The 17,800-nt window shown below is 44.6% G+C and overlaps 1 protein-coding gene across 1 annotated transcript; it reads right to left on the reverse strand.

The window, feature by feature from the left end:
- Nucleotides 1–284: 284 nt before the first annotated feature.
- LOC125544912 (uncharacterized) lies at nt 285–6,678 on the reverse strand. Its single transcript, XM_048708726.2, has 11 exons — nt 6,333–6,678; nt 5,506–5,600; nt 5,219–5,372; nt 4,486–4,551; nt 4,254–4,393; nt 3,378–3,504; nt 2,401–2,546; nt 1,551–1,686; nt 1,135–1,219; nt 758–999; nt 285–617 (listed from the first exon to the last, which is right to left on the reverse strand). The coding sequence occupies exons 1-11, from the start codon at nt 6,588–6,590 to the stop codon at nt 498–500; spliced, it is 1,569 nt and encodes a 522-aa protein (XP_048564683.2). The 5' UTR covers nt 6,591–6,678; the 3' UTR covers nt 285–497.
- Between the last annotated feature and the right edge of the window lie 11,122 nt (nt 6,679–17,800).

Below are 17,800 nucleotides of genomic sequence, written 5' to 3' on the forward strand. Positions count from 1 at the left end.
TGTCTCGGGATGATAGTAGCTGCGTTTGTGCCTTTACAACGGTGCTATTTGATTCCAGTCAAAGAGGGTACAGTATTTTCACCAAAAAGTAAGAGAAAACTGGCATTCAAACGTAGCGATAAAAACCACATCTGCATCCATGCATGTCTCAGGTTTACATATCGATTCGGATGACAGAAATAGTTTTTACCCAGAAAACAAAAACTTTAGGCCAAATTTGCGATTTATCAAACTTGGCAATCGGCCACCCCCCCCCCCCCCCCCCAAAAAAAAAAACTGTATCACCACTCATGCCCAAAACTCGTATATCACCACCTATGCCCCTAGTTAATCTCCATTCGCCGATTTTCTTTACAGGTTGCAGTAGTCGGAAACGACAGTAGATTATAACCGACTCCCAGTTCCAAAATCACAGCGGCCAGATGCCGCATTCTCTCTCAGGTCAGCACCGTTGATTACAAACCGCAGCAAGCTTGTCAGTGGAGTGGGGTTTCCGGTTAGCAGAGCGCGTTCTGGCAGTAGCTCAGCACCTCCCGAGCATTGTCGATGGCGTCTTCGTTGCCCTGGGAGGACTTCTCCTCGATCCATCTCACCATGAAGAAGGAGATTGCCATGAGCTGTTACAGATATTTTGTGGCATAGGAAAAACAATGCGATTGCTGCTGCCGAGATGTATCCCATCATGTTAGTCTGTAAATGTAGCTTAAGATCTAGACTTCCATGAAGGACAACTTGTATATATTGTTTTAAAGGATACACATGTCGATATCCATCCCTTCAGGAGAGCATCCTCAGGTGTTAACTTCTCGAGGTCAGCTTTGATGAGGCCGAACTTGACTAAGAACAGAGACGCAAACTGGTCGAGGGACGAGGAGTTCAACTCAGTTCCTTGAACTTGTGCCAGAATACACGATAAGATACTCCAAAGTGCATATCGAGCTTGGTCATCATCAGGGATCTCTGGAAGAACTTCAAGTAGGCTCTCCAGGAACGGTAAATCTGAAACAATTGAAAGACTGGATCACTGTAATGGCACTAAATGGAAACATTGATTTCAAGTCATGCAGTGCACTGCTTAGCAAATACGATAGTTGCTTAGAAAATAAGATAAGTGCTAACAAAAAATGTGCCTACCACGGGATATCTTAGGCACCAAATGCTTTCCATCTGTCAAAATATTTGATATTACAATCACCACCGAAGCGCAATAGCTTGCAACCTGAAGAAGAGTTTGTGAATAAGAATACAATTACCATGCTTGACTTGCAAGGGTGGGGACTCACAAGAATTAATGCAAGGTGAATTTTGCCAAATGTAAAAATGGAAGAGGCAAGGAATGTTTCTTCAAATTTCCGGAAAAAAAATTCATGACTTACTGACAATCAAAAAAATAGGAACAGCTTGCTTGTTAAGAGTTATGAGTTGGTCAAGCTAACAATTCGGTACTAAGAAGGCAACAGCATAATGCATTTCTTCCAAAATGTATGAACCCGAATTCGACCGGGCTGATGAACAAATATATGAAATGGTAGCGGTGGCAACATGCTCACCTCAACTTTATCAGGCGACTTGATCATGTTAACTAGCACTTTAATCAGCCGGTCATTCGATGTCATTGCCTTTGAAACACAGTGTATGGCTGATAATTCTAACATGAAGTGAAGGATCAAATCAAGAGAACCCTTTCTGAAACGTGTTAAGAAAAAGGTAAGGTGAATCCATTACTGTCCCAGGTTGTTAATTCAAAATTCAAAAACTAAGAAGGGTTATCGCAGTGACAGAGAAATGCAGCTACAGTCCTATTAAATTAAAATTAGGAAGTGGGAATGTAAGAAATTTAAAATGCTCAGACCATATTATTGGAAAACAACAAATGGCCGCATCTCAGAAGACAGGTTAAGGACCAAAACTTTGCCTAGAAGGCATGAATATAAAAAATATTCTATGAAGCTTTGAGGATCTCTTTGAAACAATGACTTTAAACGGGACTATGGAGGATTCAAATCCTTGAGGGTTCCTTACACAACTGTTTTGGGAGCTTCAGCATTCAGCCCATAATCGAACTGAATGCCATAAATCTCCAGAGAAATACCACATATCCAAACAGGCCCTTAGGTGTTTTTCCTATGATTTCTTCTTAAACTACAGAAAATTTACCAAATACTCCCTCCAATCTAAAATGTAAAGTGTATTAGTTTTTCAAAAGGTCAAACGCTTTTCTATTTGACCAAACCTAGATAAGTTTGACTTTTCTCAAAATTAATACACGTTGCATTTTGGAATGGAGGGAGTGCATAGGAGAAGCTTCCATGATACCTTGAACAATAATAGTTCAAAATCTGTAACAGATAACTTTTATAAAATGAAAATCTTGCCGAATTTCAAGTTAGTTCAACATACCTGTCTAGCTTCTCATCCGGTGGTCTGTCAATCTCATTTGTTAGTAACCCAATAACACGGTCAACTAAACCCAGTTTAAGCAAGGGCTGGATAAGCATAGCAATCACATCTCGATTATCAATGACAATTGATAGGAAGTCAATGATCTGCAACCAGTAATTCACATAAGAAATAACCAAACAGTTGAACACATGAAATATAAAGGATGGACATTTTTCAGCTGAACCATAGTATAATAAGATGAAAGTAGTTGGTTCGGCTGGGCTGACAATTTCAACCAAATCATACAACACATAACAATAGGCAACATTAGTTTTACAGTATAATAGGCTTTCACTGCTATAAAAGTTATTGTAGAACGATAAGCAAATAGATGCTAGTTCAAAGACCATAAGACCTCTGCAGCTAGAAGTTTGATAAAATTGTAATTTGCAGTCACATGTTTCTCAAGAGTATCAACTGTTACCAAAATGCAGTAAAAACAATTCAGATATTCTCCTAAGAGAAGAATTTTCACAGAAGAGAACCAAGCAATTTCCATGGAAAAAATAGGACCTCATTCTGACCAAGGATAAGTCTACATTGTTCGGATAACAAGTAGTAGCAATGAGTAAGACTGGACCATACAACTAAGAAGTGTTTGGGAAGATGAAACAGTCCATGGAAACTATTTGATGACGACCTTCTTGAAACTACCTCAGGATATGGTGAACAGATAAAAGAGTTAAGCAGGCAAACACACATGCCTAACCATCACGTATAGAAGAATGAGCTAAGATAATTCAAACGATTTATGTTACACAAGTCCTACAAAAGAAATATAATGTATCCATATATGTCAAAATTCAATTTAAAAAGAACAAAAGTCACTAAAGTTGTGTGGACCAACTCTACGGATTAGTCACAACAAGTTGCATATACAAATTCAGTACAATACGCAGTCACAACAAGTTGCATATACGAATTCAGTACAATACCTTTTCAAGTAATGTAGTACTATCTGTCTTCCCAACTATCAGTAGAATACGTGAAAGAATCTCATCAGGTAAAAGAGCTTGAGCCCAAGAAACAGATGCACTGGACTGAAGAATGGCAGCCAACAACCTGTCTAAGAAAAAATGTGTGAGGATGCACCACTGATGAAATTTAGCAGCAATACTCATTCCAACTATCTCGGGGTGTAAGAATTTTTTTTACAGACAGTAACACAAGTCAAAATAAGCAAAAAAGAACAGAGCATAGATGGAACTTCTCAGTTCTCATTGTCTACAACTCAGAACAATTAGAAAGCAGCTTCTCCAAGTTTTGAACATCGACAATAGAAAGTTAAATTATCAAGAAAAACAAAATCTAAATTTACTTAGCTCCTATCCCCCAAATGATTAATAACATAAGTACATAACCTACTAACACAGTTGAAAATGATTATATTTTTGCAAAAGTGCTGTATGTTCAAGCATTTTCATCCACAACTTCAACAACTTCTGATTGATTGGGTATGTCCAAATGTAGGTATGCATGTAACATGTGATGTAAGTATGTGTAGTTTTGCATTTGGGCATTTGCATAGTTATGTGGTAAAATTGAATGGGTATCTGGCCAATACAAAATGCACAAATTCAAGAACATAAATAATATATCAACATGGTAACCGTGTGTGTGATGAGCTAAACTACCCAGATCTATTTCACATGATATAAGACTTAAATTTCACAGGATGAAATATCTTGCAATGCTAGAATAGTAAATAGCTTGTCAAACGGCTGATAAATAAATAATAAAAAAATTGGTTCTAAACAATAACTTTGAGTCCGGCAAAAAAAAAAGAAAACACAATCCCAAAGATACCCAACCTGAATGTTTCAGAAAGGCATTTGACATGCTTTAGAAACAATTGCTCCACGACAGTTGCAATTAAACCATTTTTCAAAGAGATTGCAGCAACTAGAGATTCATGACAGACTAAGTTTGCCATGATTCCAAGACAAATTTCCTGCAGGAACAAAAGATTCAAAGAAACAAGATACTTTAATACATGCTTAGCAAAAAGAGAGGAGGTAGCAGTAGAGGAAAATTTCATTTCACCTTCACCCTAGAAGAATTTGCCATACGAAGGTTTTCCAAAAGCACTTCAATCACAAGGTTATTAATCTACAAGGGTTAAATATAATGTGTTGTTAGCAGCAGAAGATGCACAATTACTAAGGTATAAAGGAAGGTGGGTAATTCTGTTTATTATGCCTTAATTTCCTTTTGTAGTTCCTTTGAACACTTGATTTGCTCTTAGATCAATTAGGATTTAGGAGAAATACTTTTGACTTACTGCAACCTGGCCATTCTTCCATTTAAAATGTTTGTTAGAATTAGCATGTTATTATGACATAAGCATTCACACTACATGTAGCTATCACCAGCAATAATTTATATGGTTCACAAATTATAGTAAAGAATTTGCTACAATAAACTGATACAGAACAAAATTCAGGGCCAGGAAGATAAAATATAAGCACAAAGGAGCTACAAAACTAAAGGAATGAAACAATTACAGTTATCCACCTTAACTTTTTGCTTATCTACTACTAATTGATCTAACAAGCCAACCACATCGTATTAAAATCCAGGATATCCAAACAATGTCTAAAGCCAGTGCAGATAAGGCAATCAAAATTTCTCACACTTCCTGCTTGCTAGTATCTTGTTCAGTAAAAAATTAAGCAGCAATAAACAAGTTTCATATAGCAGAACAGTCCGCCTTTTCTTTATGACAAACCTATAGAAGAAATACATCCTTCTACAAGAGAATGATGCAGATAAATACCATAAGTTCTGCTTGAGGTGTACTAGCCGCAAGTTCCCACAGAATATAACCACACTCTTCCCACTGATCCTTAGGACTGGCACTCCTTTCTTCTGGAAGACCCTGCTTGTCACTTTTCTCAGAACGATCCGTGTTATCCGGTTGCGTTGAATCCCTGTCATCAGAATTGACCCTTTGCTTGTCACTTTTTGCATGAGGTAGACATTATTAGGACAACCAGGTCGCTTTAATAACAGCATTCATTGCTAAACAAACTTTATGGGGGGGAATCTGGAAGTACCACTCACCCGAACTCTTTCTCCAAACTGGATCCCTTAGGTATTAGTTGCCTTATAAGAGAGATAGTATAGCTTGGATCAACTTTAGTTGTCTCCTCAAGTGACTGCAGATAATTACAACCAGAAGATTCAACATTAGGACAACACCATATTACTATAATTCCAAGGTCGCATGTTTGGCAACTATTTTCGTCTTCCTGACAAGGCATCTAAATGAAAATATTGATGACAAAGCAACTAAACAGGGTAACTAAGCACCAATTGCGAAAACTATGTACATTAAAGTTTCGTGTTCAAGATAAGCAGTTGCTTGGTAAGTAAACTCCAGTTGTAATAACTATGTAGGGAGTGCATTCGAGTGCCATATTCACAGTACTCAGCTGTAAATGCAAATTGGCATCATCTAGAAACAATTGCTCCACAACCGTTGCAGTTATACCCCAGTTGTAATAACAGATTTGGGCGTGTAAACATAGTGGCAGTTCTCAGCCGTAAATGCAAATTGCATGGCCCACAAATCACAATAGCAAAGCAAATGCAAGATGGATGTTCGTGTTCCCCAGGAATTCACCCTCTGTCCCATGGATGGAGGAGGATTCAACCAGCATCGAGCACAACGTGCCGCGCGGGCTGTCCTCGCTCACCCTGAGGCGCGGAATCGCTTGGTTATTCTAACGACAGCGGTCACCCTCGAAGCGCGCACCAACCGCTCGACGGAATGCTCGCGAGAGCGAGGGAAATGGAAACCACGCGAGCGACGCAAAAACCCTCGTCGCGCGGCCGCAGAGGGAAGGGAACGCGCGTCGGGGAGATGGGTGGGAGGCGAGGCCGCGTACCTCTTCCTCCGCGGGCGCAAACGGCAGGTGCGTCGTGGCGTCCTCCTCGTCCTCCATGGTGTCGCCGCCCTCCTCCTGGTCGTCCTCCGGCTCGGGCGCGTCGTCCTGCCCCGCCTCGACTGCTCCGCTGGCGCCCTCTTCCTCTTCGGAAGCGCCAGGCAACGCCGTAGCGTGGTGATCGGGGCTGGTTCGCTCGCCCGCCGCGTCCAGCTCCCGCGGCGGCTCGGGCTCGTCGTCCTTCCCCGCTCCGCCCGCCATGGGAGCTTCTTCGGCGGTGGCGGTGGCGAGCGCGGGCGAGAGGAGAGGAGAGGAGAGGAGAGGAGCGGGGGTGGCGAGGCCGTTCGACTGCGAGGGCGCACGCAATGCGGAACGGGAGCGTAGGTCTGGTTTAATAATTGCACAAAAACCCCACCCAGAGGCAGAGCGTTTGGGCTTTTCACAGGGCCGGGCCGCGGCAGGTCGTTTGGGCGGCCAGTGGGTTTTGGCCTGGCCCTGATAGTCCTTAGTTTTTTTTTCTGAGGTGGTCCTTTTTCTTTTCTAGAAAACTTGCAATCCTGTTTAAAAACTTACAACCTAGGTAAAAAAAACTTTGGCCATGATAAATGCTATCAGGCTTGCTGAAGAGTTTAGTATGGGTCGAGTTATTTTCATCACGAACCGCCTCTCTCCGAAGCTTGCATTGGGGTCAGTAACCCGGGACCGTGCACCTCTCGGCATCCTCTTCCGAGAAGCTAAGTTCAAGCTATAAATGGACTTCATAGATTATGAGGCTGAGGCTTGTTCTCGTGTTTGTAATATCCCTGCTCATCTACTAGCTGGTTATGGTTTGAGGGCTATGATCGACAGCCAACATATTTGGCTTACTGATCTTCACCGAGATGTAAGTGGTGTTGTTACTAGTAGAAAACATGGTATTAGTCCCGGTTCCAGAGGGCCTTTAGTCCTGATTCTGGAATGGGGACAAAACAAACGGGACTAAAGCCCAAACCCTTTAGTCTCAGTTTGCTTACGAATAGGGACGGAAGGGGGCTCCACATGGCCGCTGCGGGGCGCCCAGGCAGGAGGACCTTTAGTCCCGGTTGGTAACACCAATCGGGACCAAAAGGCAGCTGGGATTTTTGTTTTTTTCTTGAAAGGGGGGTTTAGGGGTTTTGGAGGGTTAATTTAGGGGTTTCATATTGTGTTAGCTAGCTAATAGAGAGAAGTGACCTCTCTTTTCTTCGTGCTTGGTCGACGCTAGTTACTATACGTATAGAGAGAAGTCGACACGGTAACTAGTAAGCAAATGGAGTAACCATTAATTACACAAGATCGTCATGAATATATACAGAGAGAAGTGAGCTCTCTTTCTCTGAGATTGGTCGAACAACAAGTTTTCGTATATATCTATCCGACGCTACTATATATATACAATATAACATCTCTTACAATCCCTAACATCTAAAATCAATTTCAACTTTCACATGGCATTCTCTGTCTTTATGTATGACGTGGTCAAGAAAGAATCCCGCCAATTCCTCTTGAATTGCTCGTATGCGATCATGTGGTAGGAGTTCATTCCGCATCTACCACATCTAATTTAAAGAAAGGGGTCCATACATACATACATATATATATATATATGAAAGAAACTCAACACAATTGATGGTAATAAAATAAAATTGTGAATATTGTTTACATACTTCATATTGTTCGTAGAGTAGCCCCGCTGAGAGGTTGAGTTGTAGATGAACTCGCAAACGTAGTGTCCACATAAATTATTCTCGCCTTCCTGCCACAAGCACTTTATGAGAAATAGAGTTCAATCAAACTGGTAATCAAGCATGATAAATGGTATTGATGAAACTAGAATCAATGAGAGATGCGGCGGAACTAGCTAGTACTACTTACTTTAGGGTGTCTAAATCGCAGCTCCCTCTGCAGACCCGGAACCATTCCGATGAACTGTTTCCAAACCCTGCCAGGCAAAGGAAATGATTACTTGATATCAACAAATGAACGAAAGTTGCCGATATGGTGCGATAATGATCGATTGAACTTACTTCTGGAGCATTGCAGTCATGTCTGCATACTTCTGGGGATCTTTACGCCTCGAGTCTAAGACAATCACTACTCCCCGGTCAGGCTTAATCTCTAGCAGAATAAAGTGGAAGTTGCACATGCATAACTCATCAATTACATTACTATAACCTCGAGTAAGCGAAACCGAATATGCACAAGACAGTAACACTCACTTGAAGTTGTAAGGAAAGAGTATTTTCCCTTTGTTTTGATGTTGAAGTAACGATTGTAGCAAGTTTTCCTCGGTATCTTTGACTCGCTTTTTAATTGACCATTCATTTATGGTATTTGGGTTAATGAACCAAATGTCATAGATTTTTCCTTTTTGCATTCAATGATCTTCAATCTGCATAATATAGTGAGGACAATTATATATACATGCAATGAAAGAGTTGAGCTATAGAGACTTAATTACGTAAGTAATACTTACAGGCAGTAGCAAGTCATGAGTTGTTTGTCGAGGGCATCTTGATTGAATAACTGAAATAACTCCACAAATTCAACAGGCATTAGGTCGACTCCAATCAAGTCGTGCTCCTCTTTACTTCTCAGCATCAAACTATCCTTCCCAGACTTCCTGGAGGTATCCATGTACCATTCATGCAATCTTCGCATCATCGTTGTTAGAGGAGGGTGATCATGTTTGATGAGAGGATTCCCGTACTCGTATCTAAAGATCTCTACCACATCTAACGTTTCAAACTCTACATCATTGCTCAGGTAATCACCAAGATTGGTACCGGGCAGTACCCCCGGATGATTAGCGACGATATCGCTAGACACCTTGAGTGGGGGGCACGATTGCTTCGCATGTTCGCCGAGCTGGGGAATTGTTTTCCCACTTCTTCGTTGTGCTAATCTTGCATCACTGGAAGTACTTCCCGACCGCCGCGCATCTTCATATGCCTTTTTAATACAGCGGACATAGTTGGAATCCGACGGAGGCGGTGGTGGCCACTTCAGGGCATCCAGAGTGCGCTTCGCTTTCACCGGATCTACCGTTTCCTTCAGAGGTGGAGGTTTCCATGCAAAATGGGCATGCACTTCGGCTTCCACGATGTCATCGGTTTCCTTGCCAGTCCTCTCATATGGTAACTTTGGAGGAACTCTGAGGCTTGGACCAACTTTGAATTTCTTCCTGCCTCTTGTACTGCTAGCCGTCGGAGCGGCGGCGTCTCTCTTCCGCCGTTGCTGGAGTGGCGGAGTCCGCTGACACGCCGGAGGAGGCGGAGTTCTCCGACGCACCAGAGGAGGAGGAGTGCCCTCATGCACCGGAGGAGGCGGAGTGCCCTGATCACTCGCCGGAGGAGGAGGAGGAGGCGTCCAGTTTGGAAGCTTGATGTACTCCTTCCTCCATGGACAAGTACTCCTTAAAGCATTTTCCAGATGATTCTCCCCTTCACCTGTAGGTTAGTCAAGGTCCAGCTCCTCAAATCCCTCCATTATTTCATCCACCGTCACAACAGCATAGCCATCTGGAATCGGATGGCAATGAAAAGTTCCCTCAGCTTGAGGAGGTGCAACAGAGCCGGCCACCGCCTTCAAAGTCAGGTTCTGGCATTTCATCATTAGCTCGCAATGTTCAGCCTCTATGATACTATCCACGGGGTAGCGAGGAGCCGTGAAATCAGGCTGAACGACCTCTTTGGAAGCCACACTGCTTCTTCGCTAAGATGGTGGGGTAGCTTCTAGAGAAGCGTCGAAGCAAGGATCTTCGTGCCGTTGAGATGGTTGGCCGGTAGCTCGTTAGCTCCCAAGTTCCTCTAGCTTGCTATTCTTTTTTTTTTGAAGGTTAAACAGTAGGAAAGGCTCCTACTGCAATTTTATATTAAAGATCTGATAGTCTTTACAGGGGGGTTGTGGGGGTGGGGGGGAGTGTAACTATACAAGAGTTAAGAGTTACAAATCATGACTCAGGGGGAAGCTACAACTAGAATGGTCAAACTATGGAGTCTAGGAAGTCAGAGATCAGATGTTTCTTATGCTCAGGTAGTCTGTAGACAATGTTTGAAAAGTCTGTCCTGAATCTGGCTTCCCAAGATGAGAAGGATGGAGTCACTTGTCGGAAGTAATTGTTGTTCCTTTCCTTCGAGAGGCTCCAAGCAGCCACAAGGAAAATGTCCATGATGAGTTTGTATTGGTGCCTTGATTTTAGGTGCGCCATCAGGTCCAAGCGGTTGCCATCCGCCGGCCAAGAGATCTTGAGATCACGCCAGCAACGCGTACTGAATGTACAGCGAAAGAAGAGATGCTCAACAGTTTCTTCCACGTGTTCCCCACATAGTAGGCAGTCTAAATTAGTCCCGATGTTATAGTGCCTACGTTTCAGCATATTACGTGTATTGAGGCGATCCACCAGTAAGAACCACCCAAACACTTTGATCTTGGGTATGCTTTTGGCTTTCCACAACCATTTAAAGGCATCATGGGCAACGACCTCACGGAAGAAGAACTTGTAATAATCTGTGGTTTTGAAAACCTGTGCCCCCCATGTACAGATCCATTTGTCTGCGTCTCCAGAAAGGGTGATGGATCTGATCTCACTCTGTAGGGCTTGCAGCTCTGCATGTGCCTGAATAGAGAGGGGAAGAGGGAACGCCGCCCTTACATAGGAAATCGTGAGCATCGTGCTGACCGAGGCATCTTCAAGTGTGGTGTAGGAGAATGCTCGGGGGAATGCCTCCTTAAGAACATGTTGATTCCAATCATCTTTCCAAAATAAAGTCGCCCTACCATCTCTAATCAAAACTTTCGTGACCCCTCGATAGATTGGCATGAGTTTCACCAGTTCGCGCCACCAAAAAGATCCACAAGTGGTTGTCGCATGTGGGACCGCATCCGAGTAGTAGGTGTCCCAGATAAGTTTTACCCAGGGCGTATCCAAGTGGTTGTAGAACTTGTGAAGCATTTTGAGCAACATCGCATCGTTTTGAACTTTAAGATTGAGCACACCCAAGCCTCCATTCTTTTTTGGTCGGCAGATCATATCCCAAGCAGCCAGTGGGGTGGATTTGTCACCTGTCTCGGTTCTTTTCTTCCAAAGGCCATGTCTTCGAATTTTATCAAGTTGTTCAACAATTTTTGGGGGAAGCCGCAGAACTCCCATGGGGTAAATGGCTAGGGATGTGACTAGCGAGTTCATTAGAGCCAGTTTCCCAGCATATGTCATGAGAGACATAGCCGCCGTGATCCGGCCTTCTGCTTTGCATACCCAGGGGGTCATATCCAGCACCGTTGGTTTGGTGGTTCCAAGGGGAGACCAAGGTACGTGAAGGGCATGGTAGCTGTCATGCACCCAAAGATGTCCGCGAGCTCAGTGCATTTGTCTGCTGGCGTGTTGATGGGTATCATCGTGGATTTGTGGAAGTTTATGTGCAGGCCAACCGAGGCGGCATAATCTGTGAGGATTGTCTTCATGGTCGCCGCTTGAGTAGTGCAAGCAGGCATGATGATGATCGTGTCGTCAGCGTATTGAATCACAGGGAAGTCTGATGTGTGGGAGGAAGCAAGCGGCAGCTGCAAGCGATTATCTTGTAGGGCCTCATTTATAGCTGACTGAAGTAACTCTGCAGCAAGAACAAAAATGAGGGGAGAGAGAGGATCTCCTTGTCGTACTCCGCATTTGCACCAAAATTGCTTTCCGGGTACCCCATTTAATAACACAGAAGATTTGCCTGAGGAGGAGAGACTCGTAATCCAGGATATCCACTTCTCATTGAATCCCATATTCCTCATAATTTGGATGATGGCATCATGTTCCACCGTGTCGAATGCTTTGGCAAAGTCCAATTTGAGAAGGATAATCTCACGTTTTGAAGCTTGACACTGATGTATGTACTCGAAGGCCCAGCCAAGGTAGTCATGGATGGATCTTCCCTTCAAGAAACCATATTGATTTTTGTGCACAATGTTTAAGATCACCTTTTGCAGTCGGTTGGCTAGGATTTTGGTAATAAGCTTGAGGCAACAGTTGAGCAATGTGATCGGTCGGAAGTCATTGACAGTTTCGGGGGCCCTGGTTTTAGGTATGAGCGTGATGTACCCATAGTTTAGGCTTTCAAGGTTTAGATTGCCACTGTGGAACTCGTCACAAAGGCGATAGAAATCGTCCTTTATGATGGGCCAGCAAGCTTTCAGGAATGCACCATTGAATCCATCAGGGCCCGGGGCTCGATCCGGAGGCATTTCTTTGACCACCTCATCGATCTCTTGATGAGTGAAGGGAGCCGTCAAGCCATCAAAATCAACTTGCGTACGACGCATGTGAGAAAGATTGAATCTCATATGTGGCTTGCTCTTTTTGCCCATACGGTTTTTGAAGGCCTCAAACAGTAGGGATTCTTTACTGGAGTGATCTTCCACAATCATGCCATCATCAGATTTGAGGCTAGAGATGCAATTCTTGCGGTATCTTTCTGTAGCTACTGCTTGGAAGAATTTTGAATTCTCATCACCGAATTTGATCCAACGTATGGTGCATCGTTTTTTCCAGTATTCCTTTTGGTAACGCAGAAGTCTAAGCAGATGTGTGCGAAGGATGCGCTGAAAGTTACCTTCAGGTATTGTCAAATCTCGTTTATCCGCAATTTGATCCAAATCAAGTAGCGCTTTATTAGTGTTCTCAATTGCAATTTTGAGCCTAGAAATACTCTTACTCCAGAGAGAAAGATCATGTCTGAGGTTTTTGAGTTTCTGACAAAGGCTTGAGGCCGCATTTTTATCCTTACCATGACGAATGGGTTTATTCCATGCAGTGCTAACCACATCCAAAAAACCGGGGTGTGCTATCCAATAAGTTTCAAAACAGAACAACTTGCATTTGGGGATGGTAGTTTGGATGACCACATTGCAAGGTATATGATCAGATATCGGCTTACCGAGTGGATTAACCATTGTATTTGGGAACGTGGCAGTCCAATTAAGCGTCGTAAAGAACCAGTCAAGTTGCTCAAGAAGAGGGTTTTGTTGCATATTGGACCAGGTGTAGTTTCCACCCTTAATGGGTAGTTCAGTAAGATTCTGCTCTCGAATGAAATCATTGAACGTAAACATATCGTTCACATCTCCACCAGGTTTGTTACGGTTATCAGGAGATCTGATAAAACTGAAGTCGCCAAGGATAAGCCAATCTTCAGAGGATGGTATATCGATGTCAAAAAGCCATTCCGTGAAGGAGGTCCGTGCATCACCCTGGCAAGGGCCATATATATTAACCAATTTCCAACAATGTGAGGATTGCCGGGAAGAAAATTCAACCCCAAGAGCAAATTGTTCGGATAAGAAGACCGAGCCATCGAACAAAGCATTACACCAAATTGTAATGATACCCCCTGAGGACCCAATCGCTGGAACAAACGCAAATGAATCAAAGCGTCTAGGGCAGAGCAATTTCAGCATACTAGCGTCAAAATACTACATTTTGGATTCCTGAATACAGATAACCGTGCAGCCTGACGAGGTAATCGCGTTCGCAAGAGCTAAGTGTTTATCGGGCGAATTTAAACCACGTACGTTCCAACAAAGTACGTTCCAAGTTTGCAAAAGTACCATAATCACTAGAAGGAAATAACTTAGGTGGACTCGGAGGGCGAGCCACCATTCTTGTCGGAGAGGATATCTTCAGTGAGCTCGTTGGCAGGAATAGCGCAAAGATGCGTACCGATGGCCTGCATGGTGCTGACACTAGTAGGAGGGGGCACAGTTTCTACAGTGGAATCAACATCAGAGTCATGTACCTCCTTGGTGCAAGAAAGAGCAGATGGCAGCATGCGGGGTTTCACTTTTGACTTGGTGATTCGGGCTTCGGTGAGTAGGTTGGTGCGAAAACCATCATATTTGTTTGATCTGTTGCTGCGCCTGAGGGAAGCAGTGTCAATGGGGGCCTGATTCTTGCCTTTACGGAGCTTGTGGGGCATTGGGCCAGTGCTACTAGCACCCATGAAGTCATGTTCAGCAGAAACTTTGGGAGCAAGATCATTATCAGCTTGGATCTCTGAAGGAGGAAGCAGGGTGTCCGGTTCCGCGGCCAAGCCAGGAGCAGGTAGAGTTGACAATTCCAATGTTGGCTGAATAATCTCTGAGGGCTCCTCCTGAATGAAAGCATCAGGTGCTGGAAGATTGATAAGGCCCACTTCAGTAGCAGCAGAATACCTCTGAGCAAGATTGGCCACATCGACAACAGGAGCAGCCTCAATCTGCAGAGTGTTGATCGCCTCCACAGCAGGAATTTCCTCTATAAGAACAGTGGATGCGGGTGTCGCATTATTTCCTGCCTGGGTGACAGAGGCAAACTGTAGTCCAGCATCCCCCACTGAGACCTGAATCTCAACACGGAAGTGTTCATGACACATCCCGTAACCATGCATCCATGGTCCCATAGTAGCCAACAGAGGACGCATAGCAAGATAAATAGAGGCATTAAGTTGCTGTCTGGGGATAGGGTCAGTCAGGAGCAGATTCATGAGATAAGTACCTTGATTAGAAAGGCCAAAACTCATACCCTGACTATGAACATCAACAGTAACTGTCAGCACTTCAGTGGTAGTAGACTGCGCAGTGTGAGCATTCTGGACAGATACATGGTCTTTAAGGAGCAGAAGAGCCGCACCAGTGTCAGAGGTGGTGTCATTAGATACTGTAACAAAGTCATTCCAAGCATCAGCAGCATTGTCTATTATGTTGTGTTCTGGTGTAACGCCAGCTTCAAAAGTGAGACCTTGTGCAGACATCCAGGCTTGGAAGTTCATCAGATACGGAGGCATAGCCACAGGGGGAGCAGGGGGGCAGGATCAGCAGGCCATTCTCCCCAACCACCATTGTCTTGAGCTGGAGTCGGAGCAGCGTTCTGAACTAACCAGTTATGAACCTGCTGCTGATAGAGTTGTTCGGCGGTAAGGTCAGGGCCAAACTGTGGGTGGGGGTTGCCGTCCGGAGGTGGCGGTTCCTCGCCGGCTGGAGCGACCTCGGGCAGCAACCCATTCCAATCGTTGCTACGCAAGAGGGTTACCTGGACAGTCCAGCAATCACGGGCTCCACCCAGCTGCCACACCACAAAGCTTTTGGGCACCAATCGAAGATGTATAACCTGAACCTTGAGCAGCATGAACCGACGATCTTGCCTAGGATTGTACCAGGAAAGCAAAGAACCAAAACCCCCAAGCGACTTGTTGATGTAATAGTCAGTCTGGTAATCATAGGGAAATCCAAAATACATCAACCAAATAGCTGGCCCAGACGTGGTGGTGCGGCGGTTCAGAGCCTCATTGTGTGGCACAAACGTGATCAGCAAATCTTCATCCTCAATCTCTAACGGAGTGGCCACAACAGTATCGCGCATGAAAGAGTCGACGAAGCCATAAATCCCAATACCAAGGGGGTGGTCGCTAACCTCAGTAGTGAAGAGTTGCATCTCGTGCAGCATGCCAGTGATGGTCTGGCGGATGGTCGCACGGCGGTGAAGCGGAACATACTGGCTGGTCTCAGCGATGGCCAGATATTCATGGCTGAGAGGCGGAATCGGGCCAACCACCATGCCGCTGCGGACAACGCGATTTGCTGGGCCTGGCTCGAAGGCGAAGCCCGGCGGCAGGAATGACACAGGGTTGAGCGGGTAGTTGGCCATGATGGTCGCCGAGGTGGGTGGCCGCGAGGGTGGCAGCAATGGTGGCAGCAATGGTGAAAGGACAGGACTGGGCGGAGGCGGAGGTGTTGTGGCAATCAAGGGCAGAGTGGAATGCGGAGCGTGAGGGGTAGGAATGGAAGAAATTTTCCTTTTTGGAATCCATCGCCAGCCTTCTCGCCTTCTCCTATGGAAACAGAAGCGAGCCACGTGTCCATCAGCCCCACAAACAGTGCATCGTACGGTAGCAGCAGCATGAGGCCTGCTATGGGAAGTTTTCTTAGAGGGGAAACGTGAATTAGTAGTACCAGATATTCTGCGTTCCTTTCCCGGAATTTGAACTCCAATAGCAGTACCAGATTTTCTGCGTTCATTACCAAGACTTGGAACTCCTATAGTAGGCAGCTGTTTTTTCAAAGGGCAATAAATTGCTTTATGATCAGGAGCCGAGCAATTAAATCAAATAAGTCTCGCTTGACAGGTCTGCTTTTGATGGCCCCATTGGAGACAGCGGGCACAAAGATTAGCCCAATTGGCCGATAGAACCGAAATCTCTTGCTCTGAATAGTAGGCTTGGGCCAAATCCACCTTGTGTTGGGCCGAAAGTTGAGGAGGCCAGGTAATGTGAGGTGGGGCATATTTAAACGCCGAGGCAAGAAAACATTGAGGCAACAAGGGATAATCTTGTTGGAGAACGCATTTAAAGCTTCCAATAACCAGATAGGAAAGTGACACTGATTCCTCCAAATCCGCTTGGCGTTGATATTTTGCCATTAATAGTTTCCGACCATAAAAGGCCGTGACAGGTGCCTTGACATTATTGCTCACTTGAATAGTACCAAATTTGATAGAATACTTCCCAAGATCATGATGAACAGATGGTGGAGCAATTGCCACGGATGATGAGGCCTCAGCGTGATGAGCATTAGAGAAAACCATGTGAGGCAACGGAACTAAATTAAACTTGCTCAATTCCTGAAAGGATGAAGGTTGCAAAGTTGTCCCCTTATATGATGAACTCAAATTGGACTTAATCGCAATAGGCTCTCTGGCAGAAATATCCTTTAACTCCTCATCGGCATGCCAATGAGAGTTCGACTAAGAATAACGAGCATAGTGACCATTGAAAAGATGAAAGTGGCAAACAAAGTCTGGCCAGATACGATCTTTGAGTCGATATATGAAATGACCAACCTTATTCCCAGCTACAGAGAAACGAAAAGACCTCTCATTGATTCGAGAGACCTTGAATCCTATGTGATGACCTCCAATGCAACATTGAAGGGCCACTCCCACAGAATCATCAGAGAGAGGGAAGGAAGCCGAGGAGAAAGAGACCACCAAGAAAAATTCCTTGGTAGAGCGAGAAGGAGAAAAATGGACCGTTTCTCCAAATCTTTGACGTACCTGATCGGCAACCGCAAGGCCAGGGCTGAAATCCCAATGTAGGAGCCCTTCCATGGCATGAATCATAGGTTAGATCCATGTTGCGAGGTGGAGTAGGTGGGAGAGGGGAGAGGGGGAGGAGGAAGAGAGACCCATTCGTACAAGTGACAGTTCAGACCCTCTAGCTTGCTATTCTTGCATTGAGCTTCTGCATTTCGCTCGCTTCCACTTTCCTCTTTCTCTCTCGGCTTTTGTAACCATCGCTGTCGGGAAACTCATGCACCCATGGAACGGATCCTGGTGTGCCTCGTGTCGTCAAGGGAGCTCAGGATTCCCAAGGGCCTCTATCAGCTAGTCCTTCTCTCTGTCGGGAATGAACGTCCCTTCCTCCGCTGCCTTGATT

The sequence above is a fragment of the Triticum urartu genome, chromosome 1A (assembly GCF_056163025.1).
Source record: "Triticum urartu cultivar PI428250 chromosome 1A, HENAU_Tu73, whole genome shotgun sequence".
In the NCBI taxonomy this organism is placed as follows: Eukaryota; Viridiplantae; Streptophyta; class Magnoliopsida; order Poales; family Poaceae; genus Triticum; species Triticum urartu.